The sequence below is a fragment of the Typopeltis vanoorti genome, chromosome 14 (assembly GCF_054136105.1).
Source record: "Typopeltis vanoorti isolate ZY-2024b chromosome 14, IOZ_Tvanoo_1.0, whole genome shotgun sequence".
In the NCBI taxonomy this organism is placed as follows: Eukaryota; Metazoa; Arthropoda; class Arachnida; order Uropygi; family Thelyphonidae; genus Typopeltis; species Typopeltis vanoorti.
Window position 1 is genome coordinate 5,571,803 of NC_143562.1, and position 24,511 is coordinate 5,596,313.

General features: G+C 35.8%; 1 protein-coding gene across 1 annotated transcript in view; it reads right to left on the reverse strand.

Moving 5' to 3' along the window:
* Window positions 1-24,511, reverse strand: part of LOC150099138 (tyrosine-protein phosphatase non-receptor type 13-like) — a 470,034-nt gene that overhangs the window by 307,996 nt on the left and 137,527 nt on the right. Inside the window, exons 13-15 of the mRNA XM_090403679.1 lie at window positions 15,902-16,055; window positions 11,762-12,053; window positions 4,442-4,492 (exon numbers count right to left, since the gene is read on the reverse strand). Coding sequence (XP_090259805.1) covers window positions 4,442-4,492; window positions 11,762-12,053; window positions 15,902-16,055 — 497 coding nt within the window. The remainder of the gene's footprint in view (window positions 1-4,441; window positions 4,493-11,761; window positions 12,054-15,901; window positions 16,056-24,511) is intronic.

Consider the following 24,511-nt stretch of genomic DNA (forward strand, 5'->3'; position numbering starts at 1 on the left):
CAGTAAAATGCCTAAAACAATTCTACGGACCACTAAGTTATGTAATGTTTTTTTAAATATATGTGGGGATTACCTAAATTTTGGAAAAACTGTGCATTTTATCTTCACACACTCTCTGATTCGACATGTAAACTGTTCCATTTGCAAAGTGCGTTGTGAGACGAGGGAAAAATGTTGCTCTCATCTTACTCCATTCATCAGAATACTGAATACGAACTTGACATCCATGGATTCCATCATGGATGACATCCCTTTTCCTGTCCAAACTATCCCCTACATATACCCAAAAATCTCACTCCGAACATCCCAAAGCCATTAATTCTCCTTCATCCACACTTCCGGCCGATACAAATCGCCTTATTTCCCTGACGAGGTTTCCATGACTGATATCTGTAAACAGTCCAATCCACGATGTCAGTCGCAAAGTGCCATCCACATGGTCGGGCACATTTTCCCTCCAGCAACCGTATGCCATGTATACTGTGCGCATGTGATTTGTATTAATCGTGTTACGATGGTTTTAATTATATCCGTCCTGTTTTATCCAGAGGCATAACAGTGCTCATCGTAAATCTGGCAGTTTCATTAATCATCTGGTGGTTTTATTTATATCCATCCTGTGTGCTGATTGTATTCGTTACGCAGTGATGTGTGTTTCTGTATAATCCATGACCACATGGATGTTGTTGTCTGCATGCGACGTATTCGGTGTGCTCGGCTGCATATTCCCGCAAGCGAACGTATGAGATACGGAACTTCGCTAAACGGGTTGTGGACAGCTATCTGCCTCGCCATGACATCACTTTGTGTAACTTTCGTTTCATTCGCGATTTTGGAAATGGATTAATTTCAAAACCAGTAACGAGAATAATCGGAAACTGTAGTCCAAATAATATGATATATTTATGTTACTACTTTTAATGAGATGGTTCAGCTTCTCGGCCTTTGCAGAGTTGCTGGATATCTGGCTCAATATTGGTCAACTTCAGTTGAAGATCGGCACACACACTAAGATGATTTCCGTATTTTGTTTTTATTTGAAGGAGTGATGAAAATCCTTTCTCACAAAAATAGGTTGTAGAAAACTGCATGACGATTTTCAATGCTTCTTCAGATAATTCTGGAAATTCACTTCTCATTCAAGGCGAGATCCAGAATCGAGCCAAACCAAGATCACAGAATTGCAATTTTAAGCCCACTGTCATTTGAAAGCTAAATTAACTGTTCTTTTTTCAATAACGAAAGGTTGGTCTCGTGACTCTAAGCCTGAAATAGATCTCGAATCCACAAAAATTTCTTATAAAAGTTATTCGGAAAATATGTTTCAAAATTTTTGTTTCAGAGTTTTGAGGTGGTCACAAACTCTTTCCAGAAACTCTGAATCAACAAAAAAATCATTTTCCACTAAAAAGAATTCCAATGTTGGAAAAGGTACAAATTATCTGAATTTTAAATAACTAATGCCGCAACACCAGTTGTTTTTTTCCTCGAATGCCTTTATTTTGTCGCAGGCATCAAGAACAGTTAAAAAATTTCCCTGAAGGGAGAGATTTAGTTCATTTAATTTCGAAAAAAAAATGTCTGAAAGGTAGGATAGTGTTGATAACCATGCTTCTTCAACAAGAAGTGATGCAAAATTAGAATTACGTTCATTTACAAACAATAAAACTTTGTGCCTTAAATGAAACAACCTTGTTAGTACTTTGTTCCTGGAAAGCCAGAGAATTTCAGAATGAAGCAAAATTTGTATATATTCACTGCCCATTTCATTGCAGAGTACAAAATACCTGTTATTTAACGTTCGAGCCTTAATAAAATTAACTAGCTTTACAGCATTGTATAGCACAGTTTTAAATTCTGATGGCATTCCTTTGGAGGCCAACCTTTCCCTATGTCATATATATTGTTTCATAAACAATATACCCGATTCATATCCAGAGCCACTTCCTTGACCATAGAAACAACCCCCAACTATGCCTGCTGTAAGGGTGCGAACTCCATCAGAACAAAAGCCCATACATTTTTCCCACTGGATCCCTTTGTGTATTATGTAATTATTGAGAGTGTGAAATATTTCTTCCAGCAGTTGTTCGGGATGACAAAGTTCTACAAAACAGAATATCGTCATGAATGTTGTTATCATGCGCATATCTCATGTAGCATATTAACTGAGCATCATCTGTAACATCAGAAGTCTCATCTATTTTTAACACATAATAAGGACTCTTCTTAACTCTTTCGATTAACTGAGATTCTACGTCACCTGCCATATCATTAATTCTGTGACCTACAGTGTCATTTGAAAGTGGAACATCAACATCTTTTAGTAACTTGTTGCCAAACATTGTTTTTATCACATCTTTTATAGCTGGAAGTAGCAAATTTTCCCCAATAGAATAGGTTTCCCTGTTTTCACTATGCACAAACTTAAGAGATAGGATGCTTCCAGTACCTTGCTATTAATCAAACTCATGGTCGAAACTACATCTTTTCCATGATTTAATGTCGCTAAGCGTGGCTGAAATTGGCTTTTTTTTTTTTTTTTCAATTTGCTTATTTTTCACATCACAATGTTTAGTTTCTAAATATCGGAGTTTCACAGGTTTCATGCACTCGTTCAACAACACTTCATAACACAGAACACATTGAGGTTTCTGTTCACTTTCATCTCCACACCAAGTAAACCCGAATTCCAAATATGAACTGTTATATTTCCTACTGTATTTTTTCTTTGAAGTACTTGTTTCTTCTACTTTAATAGTATCAGATTTACTCACTGTTACAACACGTGTATCGATTAGGGTTGACATTGCCTGTTTTCATTTGCTTTTCTTTTCAAAGTCCTAGTTCTAAGCTACTTTTCTCTTATTAAAAAATGTTTCCAAAAAATATATAAATACTGGGGTTAACTCACGACACACCTTCTCCAAGTATCATTTAGCACTTCTGAAGGTATACTGAGCCTCGGATGGAGGAAGAAATCCTTCAGTAACTCAATAAACGACAAGCAATTGGTTGAAATGTGGATAACACGTTTGCTTGAAATCTGACAAAACAGCTAGGGAAGGCGGAAGCAATAAAACTGTATTGTTATTCACTTCACCCCTCTTATTATTCATCATTCTGTCACTACAAATTATTGTAGTGCCAGAATGACAAGTAATAAAAGAAGGGTGAAATGAACAACAATATAGTTTTATTGCTTCCGCCTTTGAACATTCTGACTCTATTTGTTGTTGTTTTTTTTTAAGTCTTCATTTGATTTCAATAATTTTTACTTACTTGTTCAATTTTAATTTGTTCGGAAACTAAAACATATATATTTAATTAATTAATTTAAGTCTGCCTGGGGACCACCTGTCCCATCGTCGTGGACACAGGTTGAGAAACACTGCTCTAGCATATAATATAAACCTCAGGGCAAGCCTCAGCTACTGGGCTGGTCCGCAGGTGGTGGATAGAAGAATGCCGTGCAGATATGTAAGCCAGCTGCAATGAGGGGAAACCTGAGCCCCAAACCGAGTTGGTAGTGCTAATAGGGCGCTACCAAACACTGTAACATGGTCAGGTCATCATATAATGGTCATACCACATCGTCCGTCGTGCGGGTTGCCAAGGGATGCGTTGGGGTTTTAGGCAGAGGGACCCGTCCGAAAAATATGTTACAGTCTCCCTTACACACCATTCATCAGCACTCTGCCAGAGGAAACTCCATCAATGGGCCTGCTACCTGTTTGGGGAGGTGTTTAGGGGCAGCGCAAAGAAATGGTTCTGCAAAAGGATGGAAATGGCACCAGACTATGTCTGGGAGTCCCGTCAGAACACCTGAGCTTGGTGGCGGAGGATTGTGACCACTGTAAGTCCCTCTTGCAGCTGCTGCCCCCACAGCCCAATTAGGAAAAGTGGGCCTTGAAGATGGATGGATGGATAATATACACAGATAAAACCTACTATAGTCATGAAAATATGGAAGAGTATCATTTTAAACATATACAAATAGACTAATCAGACAATTTTATTATTATGTTATTGTTGTTATTATTATATGGGTTTCTTTGTGGAGTCAGGAGGCTCATCTTGGAAGACCCATGCTAACTGTTATTCACACAATGCCTATCATACCTCTCTTTAAACTCACAACTTCCTCTGGCAATCCATTTCACTCATTCACTACTCTCCAAGCAAAAAATCTAATCCACACACCCTTATTAACCAAGGATGATAATGTATAGGATTGTAACAAATTGTTCTCATCACTGAAAATTTTTATGCCAATAAAGAGCACTTCAGAAGATTTATGTTCTCCACTGAACATACCATCACAGAGAAATGTGACAGTATATTTAGTTTTACTCTTGTTAAAACTGAGCCAACTCTCCCTTCTATACATATTTTGATATAAATTTGAAATGACAGTTTCTTTTTCCACAGTATTTCTTACCTGGTAAACTTTATGAAAATGATGGCCATACTCGGGCAACTTCTGAACTTCCTGTAAAGATTAAAAAAAAATTGTATAAATGAGATAAAATTGTTAATACATTTTTGATATACAAGGAAACATAATTATGCACTGAGAAATAGAAATGTGATGGTTATCACAATTTATTCTAAGGGAATTGTCCATATGCTGACAGAAAATTATACTGTTTAATAATAATAAATAATTATAATAATACATTTCAGTGTTTAAAAAAAGTAACTAATTTCATCTTCAGAGTACTGTCATAGAATTACCAGCAATGGCATGGTTGCAGATACAACACAAGCATGCAGTACCTAACACCAGCTTCTGCTTGTTTTGTTTTTAATTTTGTATAACTTTAATGAATACTCTTCCTAAACAGGGACTGGCATATAGTTATATTTAGAGTATATATATTTGTAAGACTAATCTTTAAAGGTACCTGTGGCATAAATATAAACAACAATATTAAATTACAAGATCTTCTTTCTTTCTTTCTTTCCAAGCTTATAGGCCGAGTGGCCTGTTCTGGACTCAATTCCATCATTTTAAGGGTCTTCCTCTGCATTAGTACCTTTTGGGTGATAATTTAGAATTTGTTTAGGTATTTTGCTTCTATTTATTCTCAATTTTTCATGTAATACTATCATATCCAGTACACCCCTTGAGGGCACATGGCAGGAATTTGATGATGATGATGATGATGATGATGATTTATTCTCAGTATGTGTTCTTTCTCTATAGCAAATAACTGTTTCATTTAGGGAGTTTGTGATTCCGAGTTTATATCTGATTTTGCTACTTTTCATTTTATCCATTATCGCGACTCCTTCAGTTCTGTGCAGAAATTTCATTTTGGATGATTCAATTCCTCTTTACAAGTTTATAAAAATTCAGAAAAATGCAGCTAGAATCATATGTGGACTAAGGAATACAACTCCTGGAAAAATAGCAGAATTTTAATCCAACCTTGTTCCTTTAAAAATTAGGTGTCAAGAAAATCTTACTAAATTTGTAGAAAAAAGAGCCAACCTTGCACATCATAGAACAAGTGGACTTTTTAAAAATTGGCAACCAACAAACAGAATAAAGAAAAAATCAACAATGCATGAAATCATGGAAAATAAAATTCTCTTGGATTGTCCAAATAAAATAGCCAACTACCCAGCATTTCCTCCAAATCAAGACAGGAAAAATATAGTTATCAACTTAAATATAAAGAGCCAATAGGCTTCGTTTCGGTGATATAAACATTATTTAAATTAAGCGGATATTAAATCCCACATTGTTTTAAAACCGAATAAGAAACTCGAGGATTGGGATAAGAGAGTTTCATGCCGAACTATAAAAATATTGCCGATTACTAGCGTGAGCTAATGCAAGTAGTCCTAGTACGTAGTACAATCTCGGGCAACTCGCAGCAAAGGTGGTAAAGTTCTGATCGCTATTCTTGGTATTTTCCATAACATAAAAACACATTTCCTAGTAAATGTATGCTGTTATTATATTATGGTGGGAGGTCACTACCCAGACCGGTTTCAGCCTTTATTGAGGCTTCATCAGTGAGTAGCTAGACCAAATAAATACCAAAGGGTATAGCGAAAAGAACTTATATACTCTGCTATACGAGTTGTAAAAATGGTGCAACCATTAAGTTACTTAAATATAAAGAGCCAATAGGCTTCATTTCGACGATATGAACATTATTTAAATTAAGGGGATATTAAATCCCACATTGTTTTAAAAACGAATAAGAAACTCAAGGATTGGGATCAGAGAGTTTCATGCCGAATATAGTTAACTAAAAAAAAAATCGGCGATTACTAGCGTGAGCTATCAATAAAATTTCTCATCTGTTGCCATCTACGAAAGAAACTATTACCTCTATTTTTAGCTGATGTTTACATCCAGACTCCTTGTGAATGCAATTTGACATACTTCGGGCAGACAGGCTGTTGTGTGATTTAAAATAAATAAATAAAATTAATGAACATCAATATTACATTGAATATGTGAAACCTCAAAAGTCATTATACATGAAGCAGCCAAAGAGCATTAGGAGAAAAAAACAATTAGTACAAAAACTAATCAAGGCCACATGATCAAGGAATTCTGTAAACCCTTAGATGTTTGTAGAAAGAGTTACTATCTTTAGCAGAGTGGAGTTTCTGTAATAGTGAGAACAGGTTTGTAAACTAACCTGATACCATGAGGTTTAAGGATATCAGTGATTGATTTGAAATTCTATCAATGTAAGGGATAGAAACAGTCATATAAACATGAGTGTTTGTATAAAGAAAGTGATGAAGCCTTACAACCCACACCCAATCTTAACCATAACAACTGTCTCACTATCCCAAAAGTCTGTGAAATTCTTATCCTGTATAAAATAAACCTGTATAAAATAAATTTATCAGTTATATTTTAATTTAATTTAATTACAGCCCAATAGTATTTAGTCCTTAAACATGCCTGTATACATAGAGGGATTCCAATATAAGCATGTGCAGTAATGTGTTTTTTGAATATACAGTGGTGCCTTGGTTAACAACAGCCTCAGATAACAATGCACTTGGTTAACGACGAGTAGCTGTAAGAAAAAAATATCTTGGTTAACAACTCTTAATTATGTGAACCTCTATCCGATCTAATAAACCGGAATTTTCCGATTGCACTCAGCCACGTGCAGGAAGACACTGTCGAATAGAGAACAGACACGAGGCATAGCTGTGAAGCTCAGATATGTTTGACCCATCATAGCCATGTTTATGTTTTCCGTTTATTGTTTATTTTCTTGTACAGTAGTGCACTGTACTTTATTTTAAAATTTGTGGTTATAAATGCGTTTTATGATGAAAATGAGTATTTAAGCATTTATTTTTTATGTGTTGGTTCATATAGACAATAAATCGGCAGGTGCGTGTCACTGTTCGTTCGCCATCAAAAGGCAAAATCAAATCTCATCTGTATAATAATCGTTGTATCTATAAGCTGCTAATCAGTGTATGTTACAGTAAGTGCTGTATCTAATATTGTCACCTTACAAGCAAAATGCACTAAGTCAAAAATTGCAGGTTTCAAATTTAACTGTTAACTTTTATTTCAAAAAGTTTTTTTTTGAACTTTTACTTTTATTTTCAGATGACGATATGTTCTTTGTATCCCTTGTCTTAGTGTTGTACAATTTGTAACAATACCATATTTTGCATATAATTTTTATTGTAGAATGAATTTTTTTACCGTGTAACAAAATAGGTCCCATAAAGAAAGCTAGTGAGGGAAAAAAAACAGAAAAATTTTCTCTATTGAACAGAAGAAAGAAATAATAGCAAAACATCATGAAGGTGTGAAACTGTGTCCTTCCTTTGGTAATGAAGAAACTTCAGATGAAGGACACAAATTGGTAAAGGATATTGTGGCAACTGCTCATGATCTTAACTTGGAAGTAGAGGAAGAAGATGTTGAAGAATTATTGGAGATGCATGACCGAGAACTCACTACTGACGAGCTAAAAGAACTTTTCAAGTAGCAATGTGAAGAAAAGGAAATGGAAATTTCATCTGAAGATGGGAAGAAAGAACAAATTACGACTGCTGAAATCAAAAATGTTTTGGCAAAGTGGGAGGAAGTTCAAAATGTTGCTATGGAATCCAAACAAATCTGAGGTTATCAGAACTGCAGATCTATTTAATGAAAAGTTGATGCAGTTTTTCAGAAACATTTTTAAAAAGAGGCAGAAGCAAACAACCCTAGACATTTTTTTACAGGTCCATTTGTCAAAAAAACTCCGAAGTGAGCCCAATTGTCCTTCTGGTGAAGATTGATAATTAAAAAACTGTTTGCATGAACAATTCATTTTATTAATGTTAATTTTTTTTGTAGCAAATAATATACTGTATAATAAATAAATGATATGTACCATATTTTTATGACATTTTAAATGAGTTTTATCTGCATTTTTAATATGTACTATGGTTGTGGAGAGGAGTCGGAACAAATTAATCGATTTTCAATTAAATCTCATGGGGAATCGCGCCTTGGATAACAACGGTAATCCTGGAACGGATTACTGTCGTTAACCAAGGCACCACTGTAATTCCTATTGTTAATTACTCTTAACTAAAGTTTTTAAAGTAATTAAAGTTCATTACTGTGGCATACATGTGAATTTATAGTTATGAATACTACACAGGTTTCACTATATAAGAAATGATGGACAGTGACTGACTCTTGCCACCTGCATATTCCCATTATTCATACCATAATGGTTCTGCCAAGCTTTGTTTGCCAATTTTTTAATTCACAGTTGCTAACCTTACTTTTATGTTTACCCTGATGAAGTCACGCATTTTTTGTGGTGAAACTAGTTGGATTACTTATATATTGTGCTACTAAAACCAGTTTTAAAAAAATCCATTATTTTTAGTATTGAGCTTCACTGGTTGGAAGCCTTCCTTTAAAGAGAAAACGTGAATTTATTGTCATAATAGACAAAAAAATAAAGAAAGAAGTGAAACTAAAGTTTCACCACCATAGGTTCATGTACCTTTCGTGTGTGGGATAAATATATATAAAACAAGTATGCTAAATGAAAAACAAAAACAACAAATATATATATAAATATTAAAATTATTTAATGACTGAAAACCGAGGTTCTGAGTTAAACTTTATTAATACCCACAACTAGTTTCGTCTGAGAACAGACTTCGTCAGGTGCAAGCGAAATGAACATAAAAAATATCAGAGAGAACTGTACAAGTACTGGACTTCTACATAGCAGAATGTATAAAACAATACATGTTAACATTTAAATGGAAGAAAGAACTCTGGCTGTAGCATCATGGGTATGCATGCAAGGTCTCGCAATCTCCAATATTCAATGGCAGAGCTGTGAGAGTCTGGCAAACTATAGCTTAGGTTGCTACTAATGTGAACGGGATCAAGAACGGTTTCCTTAGATTCTAGGATCCATCTCTCTAATTTGTCATAACATCTGTGAACGTTGTTAGTTAAATCCCAGCGTATTTGATGTGAGAGGCTTTCTTCATTAGAGTTTGCCAAAAATAATATGTGGCTGGACAAGGCACTGGCTCGAGTTCTGTTGTAGGAGATGTCTCTTTGATGATCTTCTAGGCAGAGTTCGATGGATTTTTCTGTTTGACCGTAGTACAGTTTACCGCAATCGCAGAGAACTCTGTAGACACCAGGATATTGAAGATTATTATGTCTATAATCTTCAATATCCTGAACCGCACAAATAACTTACTAAGAACTACTTCAGAATTGCCTAGGAACATATACCTTTTGCTCTGCTCCCTTCACCCACTTATCCCTCATCTTTATGGCCTTCCTAAGATACATAAAGAAGATATTCCTTTAAGACCTATGGTCGAAGGTATTGATTCACCCACCTACAACTTGTCAAAATATCTGACCTCCTCTCTGAAATGCTTCACAAGAAAATTTTCTTCTTTCATTAAAAACTTATCTGACTTTATTTCCAAGATTAAAGACTTCAAATTGTCCAACTCGGATATTATGGACAGCTTTGACATTGTGTCCCTCATTACAAATGTTCCCACTGAAGAAGTTCTTACTCTTTTAAAGAACAAAGTTTCTAAAAAGATCTTTGCACTACTATCGCACTATGTCAAATCAGGATATTTTAAATTCGAAAACAGTATTTACAAACAGAAGTCCGGATTAGCAATGGGAAGTCTGTTATCCTGGTCCTTGCAAACATGAGACTTCGAAGAAAAAGCAATTTCTTCCTCTCTGTTAAAACTGAAGATATGGCTCCTCTACATAGATGACATATTCTTGATTTGGCCACATGGTCTAGATAACCTCAAAATATTTCAAAATCACCTGAATGATATGCATCCAAATATTAAATTCACATATAAGCTAGAAGTGGACGGTTCCCTCTCTTTTTTGGATATTCTACTTACCAAGTCAGCTGAACATATCAAATTCTCCATTTTTAGAAAATTGATGCACACCAACAGGTACCGTCACGCAGACTCGCACCATTATACACCACAAAAGTTCGGCATCATCTCAACCCTAGGTCATCGAGCAAGATCCTTGTTGTCAGACGAACAAGAACTTCACAATAAACTCAAACGCCTTCATAAAACAATGGATACTCGAGGAGAACCATAAATAGAATATTATCTGACCGTCACCTTTTTTCACTACTTTACCCAAACTTTGCTTAATCTTAAGCCATCCAAAGGATAGACATAATAATCTTCAATATCCTGTTGTCTACAGAGTTCTCTGCGATTGCGGTAAACCGTACTACGGTCAAACAGAAAAATCCATCGAACTCCACCTAGAAGAGCATCAAAGAGACATCTCCTACAACAGAACTCGAGCCAGCGCCTTGTCCAGCCACATATGATTTTCGGCAAACTCTAATAAAGAAAGCCTCCCACATCAAATAAGCTGAGATTTAACTAACAACGTTCACAGATGTTATGACAAATTAGAGAGATGGATCCTAGAATCTAAGGAAACCGTTCTTGATCCCGTTCACATTAGTAGCAACCTAAGCTATAGTTTGCCAGACTCTCACAGCTCTGCCATTGAATATTGGAGATCGCGAGACCTTGCATGCATACCCATGATGCTACAGCCAGAGTTCTTTCTCCCATTTAAATGTTAACTTCTGTTGTTTTATACATTCTGCTATGTAGAAGTCCCTTGTACAGTTCTTTCTGATATTTTTTATGTTCATTTTGCTTGCACCTGACAAAGTCTGTTCTCCGATGAAACTAGTTGTGTGTATTAATAAAGTTTAACTCAAAACCTCGATTTTCAGTCATTAAATAATTTTAATATGTTATCAAACTGAGTAAACCTTCAAAATGGGCCTCTGCAGTTCATTTGGTATTGATGATATCCTTTCTGGAAAGACAGATTCAAATCTTGTCTAGGACGAGACGAACCTTTACTGGGTCTTTGCAATTGAGCATAGATTATTGGTCTCATACAAAAATGGCAATATTTTCCTTCTCAGAAATTCAGCTTTTTTTAGTTCACAAACAAACAAGCCAACCATCCAAAACGTGCAAATTACTGACACTGCAGATAGGATTAACCATCCTATTCACGATGAGTCTGTCGACTCCCATGGAGGGTGTAATAATAAACAGCAAGCAGATTTCTAAGATTTGGCCATGATAGGTAACAGAGCCTAAAATGAAAGAGAAGACAGGATATGTATATATAATTCCTTATTAATAGTCTATATAAATCAAAAAATCTTTTTCAAATTAGAAACATGACTACCTCTATAAACTGTAATTCAGCCATTTCCGCAGGCAGACCAAAATGCAATGTATGAAATTCTTTTACTTTTTCTTTTGCTTTTTCTCGTCCCAAATCCCTTATAGCTCTGTATGGTAAATAATGCTCCAATAAGAAATAATTTTCACCATGGCAGTCTTTGTGATAATCTCCAAACTCTGACTGTAGAGAAAGTCCTGCCAGAGTTGCAGCTATATTAGAATCACAACATATTCTTTCTTCTAAAATATCCTTCCTCAACTGAAGATAATAAAGATGCTTAGTTGATGGGTGCCTAGAAAACAAATTCACCATTACAGTATGGAATATTGAAATACATATAATTAATTCAATTAATAAAAAAGCAATCCTAATTACTTTATAACGAAACTAATTTAATCCTGAAGAAATAAAATACATTCAAAGTAATTCCTCCAAGTATATGACATTATTAAAGTTATTGAAACAACAACACAGCCCATTTAACAACATTTCATCCCAATGCAAAGAACATTTCTGTATATCTAGTTATATAAAAGCCTTTTTCTTTCAAGGAACTGTACACAACATCTCTATCTGGTCTTTTCCCCTTGCCAGGATAGTTTTTACAGTAGCTTATAATCACTGCAGTAATATATACAGATAAGGTAATTCTGACTACTTGACACAAATTTATGATGCAGGATCAGTCTCATAGGACACAGCAAGATTTTTCTTTCCAAAAACAGGATTTTCCCTTAGAAAAAAACTCATTCACTATAACAAACTACTAAACAGTCAGGACCACAGCTCAAGGAAATTCAATACCGCAAACCTTCCACTATAACAAACTTTTCTTTTTATTCTTATTAGTTTGCTATAAGTGAGTTACTGCACATGAAAAAAAAAGACAGAATAATCTTTCACACTCAAAAAATTTTATTATTATGCAGGCTCCTTCAGGGAAGCTTAGGATTTATCAAGGGGAGGCTCATTTTATACCACTCTAATTTTACTAAAAATCACTGACAATTTGCCCAACTCTATCGTATTACCCATTAATGAACATGTGTACACTTGAATACTTCTTTCTTTTTCATGTTAATTCAAGAAATTCAAAGTAATTCCTCTTGATGAACTTTCTGATTGGGAATCATAATGCACTCCCATCCTTCATTTGTCCCCATAACTACTATGCTTTCTTCTTTTGAAAAATATCTAATTCTCACAGTTAAAATAAAAGATCAACTTAATTTAATTTAAAGAAAAATATTTAAATTATTTCTTGAGAATGATCGAGTGTGACTGAATGATGACTCCTAGTTAAACTGATGCAAAATGTTTATTACGCATGCATAGATATAAAAAATGGTTTACATTATTTCAAATCTCTATGCTTCAGCTCTTGATTAAGTGGCAGTAGACAAAGACTAGTTAAAGCTGCAAAACAGTCTTCCTTTACTGATAGATAAATTATTAAATCAAAGATTTAACTCGAGAACTAAGCTAAATACCATTCAACTAATATCAATCACCTCTAGCCAGATGATCAAAACATAGCAAATGAAAAGAACTATGCTCTATGGCTATTTATGGTAAAAGTCTGGAATGCATCAGAATGCAACATGACAATGCTAATAAAATATTATTAAATACACTTCACACATTTCTCACTAAAAAACACACATACTAACCATAGTGATAAGTTTTAACACGTAAATATTTCATCCCAAGTATCTTGGGACATCATCAGTACAGTAATTCAAACAATAATTATTATTTATTATTGTATTAGCATTGTTTGAATTACTGCACTGATGATGTCCCAAGATACTTGGGATGAAATATTTACGTATTAAAACTTATCACTGTGGTTAGTACGTGTGTTTTTAGTGATGAATTCACCACAGGTTTCATTGTATTAAAAAAAAAAAAAAAAAACACTTCACACATTTAAATACTACATTTTTAACTGAGTTTCCATACCTTCATGTAATAACAAGAATGTATCTCTCAATAAGTAAATGCTGACAGTTTTTTCCACTTGGTTATAATATAAATTAAAGATGACAAGAAATTATATTCTTGATTTCATCCTTTATCCAAATGTAAGAAAAAGTTTGTGAGTAAATTAACTTCACGACTGGGCAACTTGTACATAGAGGATAATGACTTCACATCAATTGCCTTAGTATCCCATAATGCAAGACACATATCCTTATGGACATGTGTATAATGCTATGCATTGTGGGAAGACTGGTTTCCCCAGACTGGTTTCAATCTTTCCTGAAGTAAGTTTAAGTGCAGGAATACCTCACCAAAAATTCTGAGAGATCTGTAAGATCACTCTAAAGCATCACTACTAAACTCATCACTCCTGCCTGAATCATCATCTCAGGACAGGAAACTTAGCAGTGGCTCCACCCAGTGACAGGCAAAAACTGGCCACTGAGCAGTCTCTCTACTCTCTGGGAAGCAAGCCACTATCAGTGGGAACCAAGACCCAGAATTATTGAAGTATGTTTATGTGTGGGGATACCTTTCCAAAAACTCATGTGATCCCTAAGATCACCCAATAATGAGTGACCAGAAGAATCATTTAACTCAGCAGTAGTTCCATTTCAATGACAGGCTCACCCCACCACCTGAAAGAACTCTCAGTGGTGGCTCTACCTGATGGCAGGCTCATCCCACCAATGAGCAGAACTGCTCATATCCAGAGAAAAGCATCCACTTCAGCAGTACCACCTCCATGGAAACCACTTCAGTGAATTTCCCTCTTCAGCACAAAACAGCATCAGCGGGAGCTAGAGCCAGAAGAGAGAAAAAAGTTGAAGTATGCAGAAGTCATATTTCCCATATACAAGTAGACAAACCTTATTATTGAAATACTCTAGATAAGAAATAAATGTTGAAAGTTTTTTCACTTGGTTAGACTATAAATTAAAGATGCCAAAAAAAATATATTTGTGGTTTCATCCTTTATCCAAGTGTAAGATCTGGGTAGTGGCCCTTCCCATAATGCAGAGCATTATACATGTCCATAAGAATATGTGCCTTGCATTATGGGATGCTAAGGCAATGATGTCTTCAGTCCCTATATACTAGTAGTCTAGTTGGCTACTAGTATATAGGGGCTAATGACATTTTGTCCATTAATCATTTAAAGGAGAGGTTTGACAGATATTGTGTTGATAGTTTGGGTCTCCCACTGAGTTTAGGACTCCATGGAAGCACCTGTATGCAACAATAATAATAATAATAGTAATAATAATGTTGCAAATGAAACTTTTGAATGTGTTCAAAACAGTCTCTAATTTTTGTTGCACACTTATTTTCAATTGAGTTCATTCTTTAGATAAGAAATCAAAACAAGGTTATTTATGTCTACTTTTAGTATTTTTTAATCTTACTTTTAATTTTGAAATAATATTCTAGTGGTTTGTGTCTATTAATTTTATGAATCTGTGCCAATCTCAAAACCATCAGGATGACCATCCTGATGGTTTTGAGACATCACTTCATAAACTATGTTATTATGAAGTTCATTATTACTGGAGTTCATCCTACAGTTCCCATTTTTGGCTATAACTACAGTTCCCTGTAGTTATATATAGTGGTCTGTTACCGGCTCTGATCTCTTTCATCTTGCATATTACACCATTACAATCATGATTATGCATAAGTTTCTGGATATCATTTGTCTTCAGCCTCAATCAACTTCCCTCTATCAGTATTTCACCACTGCAAAAGTTAGCCCGGCTTTTGGGGTTCCTACAAGTCCTTCATGGTTACCATAGCAGTTTGTGGTCCCAAAAGTTCTCACCATGTCTCACCCCTGTAGATATTCCTATACTTCTCTGTTGTTCTCCCTCTCTGTGATGAGGACATTTTGGTTGGACTTTGGAAGGTCACATGCCAGATTTGTTTATACTATTATGTATTCTGTATTTACTTTGTCCTTGATATCCAGAAATCTAGTTTTTTGATTAGTGAGGAAGTTATTCATGTAGGTATCTTTATCCTAAAAAAAGGGAAGAAGGTAATATTATTCCAAGAAAAAAGAAATCTGTTAAAAAAAAAGTTCACAATTTTGTACAATGAACCTTTTTGTTATCAATAATATAATGAAGTAAAAAAAACATTTTTAAGATTTTAATATACCTGATAAGATTTAGGTCATCCACATAAAATTTAACCCTGAAATAAAGGGAGAAAGTTTTTTTATGCAAGCTTGAGCAACTGGAATTGAGGTTCCACCATGATGGGGCTATTTTGGCAATTCTTTGGTTTCCATCAAGAAATAGAAGTTCTCCATCTGGAAAAGAGCAAAAATAGAAATAAACATAATGTTCATGCATCTTATTTTCTCTCACTTTCCTTTGAACCACATAGGCTCATGTTCTGTTCCAATCAAGCACTGTGTCATTCTTTTTCTAATATTTACCAATCATGTTATACTGGTTCTGTAACCTCTTGTGCAAGAGATTTGAATACATATTATAAAAAAAAAGCAAAAAAGTAATTTGGATTAATATAAACATAGTTATCTATATGAGAGAGTGACTAACCTTGTCAACTGGACTGTATTGCCTGGCCAATTTGACTGCTTTTCAGAATGAAAAATTTCAGTTTTTCATCTTGCAAAACAGTTCAACTTCAGTTTCTGGGAGGAAAACCAACTATCTTCATAAGAAGATATGGAAGCTTTCTTTCATGTATGTGTAAGTGTATAACCACTTAACCAAAAAATATTGAGATTTTAATGTTGCATAACCAATTAATTACAAAAATTCTAGAATGTATATTCTTAGATCTGCTCTCAAAAGTTCACACTCATGGATAGGTTATAACTAGATAATGTCCATGTGGATATGCACAACAATACTATGGTATTCGGAATGCCTTCAAATACACACACACACACACACACACACACACACACACACACACACACACACACACACACACACACACACACACAGCTTGGAAAGAAGTCAACAAACGCCACAGTTTGAGGAACTAACAAACATAGTGTCCTTTAATAAGATGTAGTACCTCCCTTTGCTGTGATGACTGCAGCAATATTATAAGATATACTTTCCACAAGTGATGATTGTGATCAATGAAAATTTTTGACCATTCTTCCTGTAGGCATGTAATGAGGTCCTGGACTGTTGTGGGGCAGATGTCCCTTGACCTCACCCAATGCTTTAGTTCATCAGCTCAGGGCAATGTGAAAGCCAGTCAAGTGTGGTGATGTTCATACAGTTACAGCAGCAGTCTTATGACATAGTGAATTGGTCTTGGTAAAAGAGACAATGGTCGGTAATGTAGAAATGCCACAAAGTAGGAAGCATTGTATCATCCTCAATGTTTAGATACCTCTCGGAGCTCAATGTTCATGGCACTACAAAGAAAGGTCTGAGGCAAATCAGGAAAAACCAGGACCATACCACCACATTGTCACCTCCAAATTTCATAGTTAGTGGGTGGCAGTGTGATGGTAAGAGACATTCACTGGGCATCCATCACACCATCTTCCTTGCTAGGTAGAGAGTGTAGTATAATTCATCACTCCATAACACAGCTTTCTAGCTTCCACATCACAGTGGTACAAAGTGCACCACTGAAGTTGGTTCTGGTAATGTGGGGCTTGCATATTGTGGTCCTACCACGGAAACACATGTTGTGAGCCTCGAATCTGAATGTTTTTGTGCAGATTTGTGTTGCAGTCAATGCCTGGAACTCTGCATTCAAAAGTGTTGGCTGACGAATGGCATTTTTTACATATTTTCCTTTGTAGTATCCCTATGGTCACATTCAGCGAGTGTCCTGGAGTGGATGACAGCACATTCAGTATTGTTGTCCACTCAAGGTAGCACTTGCAGTTGACTCTCTGCACTTCCATATCTGCATGGTATCACTGTTAGTTGACCTGAATTGGCCCAATTTGTCAATAATTTGCTGAACAGATAAGGCTACAACATGGCATCATATCACAATGCCTCTTTCAAACTCCATCAGTTCCCTTCTTACATCCATTTTACCTGGACACATTTGCACTGACTTGGGAGCATCATACTCCTCCAATTTATTACCAACTACAAACACATCTTGTTACATGGCACAATGCACCTTGCTCGTGGTAGTGTCCACTGACTCCTTTCCAAGCAGTGTGTGTGTGTGCATATGTCTAACTGATGCAATGAAAGATTGGAAACTTTTTTAGGGATGGGACTTAGTACCATTCATAGGGTAAAGGTTAGGAACCATTCCAAACTATATAGCAACCCTACTCTAGAGATCAAACACAGATCTCACTTAGGCTTCTGACATGATGGATTACAGTTACACTGCATGGTGAAAACCACCTGCTTCTTGCATAATGATACACAAAAAATATTAAAACCTCTTCGTAACAACTTGTTCAAAGTGCAATCTTACTTCATGACTGTACAAAATGGCTAACTTTAAACTTAATGAAAGAAGACATGCATGACAATACTCCACACATAGAAAGATTACTATTCCATATGTAAAAGAAACTTAACATGGAGTCAGAAATGTATGCAATATGAAATAAAAAATCACTCTTGCACTATACAGTGCAAGGATGATTTTTCATTGCGTTGAAAGTAAACTCATTACACTTTTTTTATACTTGCCATCACAATTCCCTTGCAACTGAGATGCTGAGAGTTGGTCATGAAAACAATTAACATTGACATAATAAAAAAAGGAAAAAGAAATTATTAAATCTAATGTTTCTCTTTGCCTGCTATATTTTAAAAGTTTTCTGGATCATGACCATCATAATCAAATTCCTGACATGTAACCTTGTGGATAATATGATAGTATAAAATGAAAATTTTACATTATAACAAATTCCGTATCAAACATTTTTTTTCCAAATTAGTCCAACGGGAGTTCAATATAGTCAGATCTTGTGGTCTTCTAAGGCACTTCTTAGAAGACTAGAAGACTTCTTACTGCATCAATCTACTAGATTCTTGCAACAGACATCTGTTTTGTTAACGTTTCTTCTCCTGTTGTTTCACACTACCACACAATTAGCTCTAAGACAATGTCCATTCCTTCTGTCTAATATGATTTCTGATGGCATCTGTTCACTCCTAATTTTCTCATAAGTCTCATATCTGTGGTCTATAGTCTTAGATGAACTGTTTTATTTCTAAATCAGCTCTCGGATCCATAATAAATTTATTCAGCTGATTTCCTATCATACCAGCTTTACTTAATTCGTCTATTTCCACATTCAGTTTGGCATCTTCACTAAAATATGCACATGTATTTTGAATGTTTCTGCCTATCTTCCTAGTCTCTGTCTTTTAATTGCTGATTTTCATACCAACTTGGTTACTACAGTTATTCAATTTAGTTAAGAAATCTGCAGACTTATTCCTCTTCTTCATTCTATAGCCCCCATGCTTGATTTCCTGGATTTGTTGCATCCAACACTGTCTATTCAAAACCAACAAGATGGATAAATACTAATGTATCTATCCATCTTGTTCTTAGTTTTCCTTTTGGTCTCTACCAAGAATTTTACTATTTATATATGTTTTCTATAAACATGCTATTTTTGCTTATGTCCAAAACAGTTTGCTTTTTTACCCGGTAAAGTTCTCTAACATGAGCAACAGATGCACCACTTTCCAACTTACTTATTAACTCAAGTTTCTGTACTATCATCAAGTTTACTCGTTTTCTTTTAACCCCAGACATATTAAATGATAATTCTAGTAGCAAGACTTATACGTTGGTTAGACATAACTGGTAATTAATTTACGGAATTAACAACGCATATAAAGTATATTAATTAAAGGTAACTTTAATGAATAACTTCTATATTTCGGCAATGTCACATTGCCATCTTCAGGAACATAAAGATATGGTATGTGCACTCAGGAACTAACACAAGGCAAATGAGGAAGAAAGCAAGAAACTAATATTGTTCCTAAAGTCCTAATACTAAATAAATACGAAAACCTGACAAAGACTTCTACTTCCATACCTCAGCCACCACTCAACACTGTAGTCAACCTCTGTCGGCAGTTTTAAAGCCTGAAGCACTCACAGCACTTTCATGTGGTCACACTTTCGCCCTAGCTCCTAAAAGGATACCTGCTGAAGAAATCATGATCCAAATAGAGCGTGGAATTCGAAACCTGCCTAACCATATCGCCAACAACGTGAGACTGGATGTAGTCTGTGTTCTCACCAAAGCCAAACTTCCAAAATCCAACTTATCCAAAAACGAATATACAGCCCTACAAGAATTTAAAAACAACAAAAAAATAGTAATCACCAAAGCTGATAAGGGAAGCGCCACTGTGGTACTCAATCAAAAAGACTACAAAGGTAAGCTAAATTCTTTAGTACTAGACCGTACTACTTAACTCCCCATTGAATATAATCCGACCAGCTCAGATTAGAACTATCCACAGACTCCTTAAGAAAGTCACTTCTTGGCCTGTGGAAGTCACCAACAAACTTAAAACCTTATAACTCTAGACCCCCCCCCCCCGATTATATGGACTCCCAAAAATACATAAACAAAATGTGCCATTGTGTCCAATAGTGGATGGCATTGATTCCCCCACATATAAATTAGCCAAACATTTAGCCAAAATGCTCACACACTACACTGGCAACATACCATCACACATAAAAAACGCAGCCCACTTTAAAGCCAGTATAGAAAACCTCACACTCCAACACACTGACATAATGGTCAGTTTTGACGTCTCCTCCCTATTCACTAATGTCCCACTCAAAGAAACCCTTGAGCTCATCCAAGCCAAGTTTCCTCCCGATATCTCAGCCCTATTTCAGTTCACAATGAACTCAGGCTATTTCGTTTGGCAAGGAAAGTTCTACAAACAGATAGAGGGGACAGCCATGGGTTCACCACTTTCCCCACCCTTGGCCAATTTCTTTATGGAGACATTTGAAGAGAAAGCCTTAAACTCCGCCCCACAAAAACCCACTATTTGGCTTCGTTATGTGGATGATGTGTTTGCTATTTGGCCACATGGCTCAGACACACTCCACTCCTTCCTAACACACTTAAACAACCAACATCCCAGAGTCCAGTTCACCTTAGAAAAAGAGGAAAACAACACCCTCCCCTTCCTAGACACTTTAATCACCCGCCAGCTTGATGGATCTTTGGTTTTCTCTGTTTACAGAAAACCCACCCACACTGGCAGATACATTCACCAGCAATCCCCCCCCCCCACAACAATATGGGGTGATAAAAACACTATATAACAGGGCAAAATTAATCTGCTCAGATGACAAGGCCCTTACTATGGAACTAAACCACATCCTCAACACTTTCTTAGCCAATGGCTATAACCCCAAAAAAAATCCAAAAAATACGAAAACCTGTAAACCACAACCCCCCTCCACAATAAAGACTACACCAAGTCTATCACCATCCCCTACATCCAGGGCACCTCTGAGAAAATAACCAATATCCTCAAAAAATATGACCTTACTTCCTGTTACAGACCATATAAAAAGTTGGCATCCCTTATCCGCTCTACCAAAGACCAACCACTTCCCCTAGACCTACCTGGTGTTTACCAGGTCCCTTGCAGCTGCAAATTGTCCTACTTTGGCCAAACAGGCAGAACAACAAATATCAGGATTTCAGAACACCAAGACTACATCTGGTTTCACCAGTACAGCCGCTCTGGGCTGGCAGACCATGCCTTGGATACCCACCATAAAATTCGTTGGAAGAAAACAAAAATAATTCATTGCAGCAAGTTTAAATATGAAAGATTATTCAAAGAATTTTCAGCAGCTCTAAAAAACGTTCCTAACCTCAACAAATTTGGGTGCATGAAACTGCCCCAAATTTGGGAGACTTTCATTATGAGAACTTCAGCCCAACTGCCAAGACTACCAAATTAGCCTGCAAGAGGTCACCATTAGGACTTTAGGAACAATGTTAGTTTCTTGATTTCTTCCTCATTTGCTTTGTGTTAGTTCCTGAGTGCACATACCATATCTTTATGTTCCTGAAGATGGCAATGTGACATTGCCGAAATATAGAAGTTATTCATTAAAGTTACCTTTAATTAATATACTTTATATGCGTTGTTAATTCCGTAAATTAATTACCAGTTATATTAAATGATATTAATAATGATTAATAATGGTTTAACTAAAAATGACTCCAACAACAGCCTGAACACCACGAGTTTTGCACTAGCAACGCTACTGACACTATGCTACCGAACCAAAGCACATGCATGCACACAAACTATTACGAGTACACACAAAATATCATGAATATGCGAATGTATCCGAAGACGCAATTTATAAACACTGCCGATCACTTCTGATTAACCATCGTATTTTTTTTAATTTTTATTAATTATTTCATTATCTGTATTTATTTGTCAAATTATGCCCGTTAAATTCGAAGTCCATTAAATCAAGAGTTTACTGTACTACAAAACAAGCCAGATCAGCATTCCACATTGAAACTACTGAAACAAAAATTTACACAAATACTTAGTACTTTTGCTGACCAGCTGCAAATTTTATGTTCCTATAGCCAATTATATTTCTCCATAATTATTATGTTCATATCAGGTGAGAAATGCCACTGCAAAAACATACCATCCCTAGTTAGAGGAAATGCCAACTAGGCTTCCAGAGGTAGGTGTCTTACAATTTGTAATGCCAGTGAAACACTACCACTTTGCTCACTGGAGGCCTGAAGTGGCTTGTTCCCATGTTTGATCTTCAGTACAAGAGTTTCTGCTTCTGTCCCTCCACCCTTACACATACAGTATGAGAGTGTGTGTGTGTGGGGGGGGGGATGCAGGTAACCCTGCAAGGACATGCACCTTCTGAAGACTGGCTGCTAGAGAGTATATGGCCAAATCTAATAGTAATGAATTCAAAGACTTCCTGATCAGCTACTGATAAATCACACTCTGTCAGTTCATGAAAGAGGACCAAGTATGGTAATATATGTAGGGATAGCTACAAATCCAAGACAAGAAACTGGATTCCTTTTGTGTGAGTGATATGTTTATGTCTCTCACCTGCCACTGCATGCCCCTATTCTTTATTTATCTCTACCTTCTGTTCTGCATCACACATAATGATGGCAACTTAATAACATATGGTTTCAGAACAGATCACAAAAAGCTTCCACAAAAAATTAATTTCAAAGGAAAAAAAAGTAAAAATCCAACAACAACAAAAAAGCAAATGTAACAACCTCCCCTCCCCAACTATGAATAATTCTTGCAAATAAAAAAAAAAAGCTCCAATATCCACTTTACCAAACATTTGCATCCCTTAAAAGTAATACAAATAATGTACACCACTACCTATAGTCATCTAAAACATCTTATTATTCCTAAAAGAATCTCAGCTGGCCATCTCATCAACCAACCACAGTCCATCTCAGCTGTCCAAAATATACCTTAGTTCCTATAGTCATCACAAGGTCAGACATTTTAGAGAATGCAAAACCTGAAATCCTCTTATTTGATGTCTTTAGCTCAAAATTTCCTTACCAAACTATGCTACATTTATTGCTCACCAAATTCTGATAATTACTCTGAACTGTATTCTAAAACTGAATTTTCTGTAGTTGAAATACCCAAAATATGAGGTCATTCTTGGGACTTTAATGCCCACAATGCACTGCCCAACACCCATGACCTCAATAATCTACCATTCTAAACACACTGTGGATGTCAGCATATTTCTCTTCCTCCTCCTGGTAACTTAGACTATAATTCCATCCAAATTTCTTTCACCACTGAACAACCTTCACCAAACAACTCTCAGCCTCATATCATTTCATTACAAGAGTGTCAAATGGAATTACCCCTGTGACTTTTGACTTTCCTTATCTGACTACTGCTTCTGTTCTGATTCACACACCTGCTCGGATTAAATAATCCGAGACAAAAATAATCCTCATTGGAATGAAAGCCTTCAATCCCTCATTTCGTCTAGACTTTCCGAATACTATTCAAGCCTTGGATCTCTAATAACTGTGCTAATGAAGTCAAAACAGGATTCCATTAGTAGTTCAAGAGTAAAACCTCACCAGTACATTTGGACTGCATAGAAACTTGCAACAACTGCAAAAAAAAAAATCAACAAAACCAAATCAGACTGAAAGGACCAAATGCCACAAATTCAGATGCTGTCAATTGGGAATCATGCCTTATGGTCTACAAGTCAATGCTCATTTCAGCTTCACAATTATCCTCTGAGTTGCATTTTCAATTTTTGCTATATGACCTTTGAACTTCAACTTTCTATCCAACACATTTTCAAGATTCCTGGACTATCAGCTTCTCCAACTATAATCTCAATCAATATAAGCAAGTTGAAATCTCATCACACTAAAGTGCATAACTTTACAGTTACTAACATTGAATTGACGGCATTATCATTTACCCACAGTTACAACCTATTCAAATGTATTGATATTCCATAGAATAAAAGCCAAAAGTCTATTTTTCTGGCAACCTTAATAATAATGAAGGGGGATAAAAATCCTTTGATGTTTATCTGCCAGTAAGCGAAACTCTAAGAACTAGGACTAAGATCTATGAGTTTCATACAGAAAAAACTATCGGCAAATCCAAGTGTAAGTAACCACTTGGTAGTACAACACCAAGGCAACTGGTATCAAAGGTGGAGCAAGCTCCCTCACTATCCCTGATATTTTCTCATAATGTAAAAACACAGCCCCTAGGG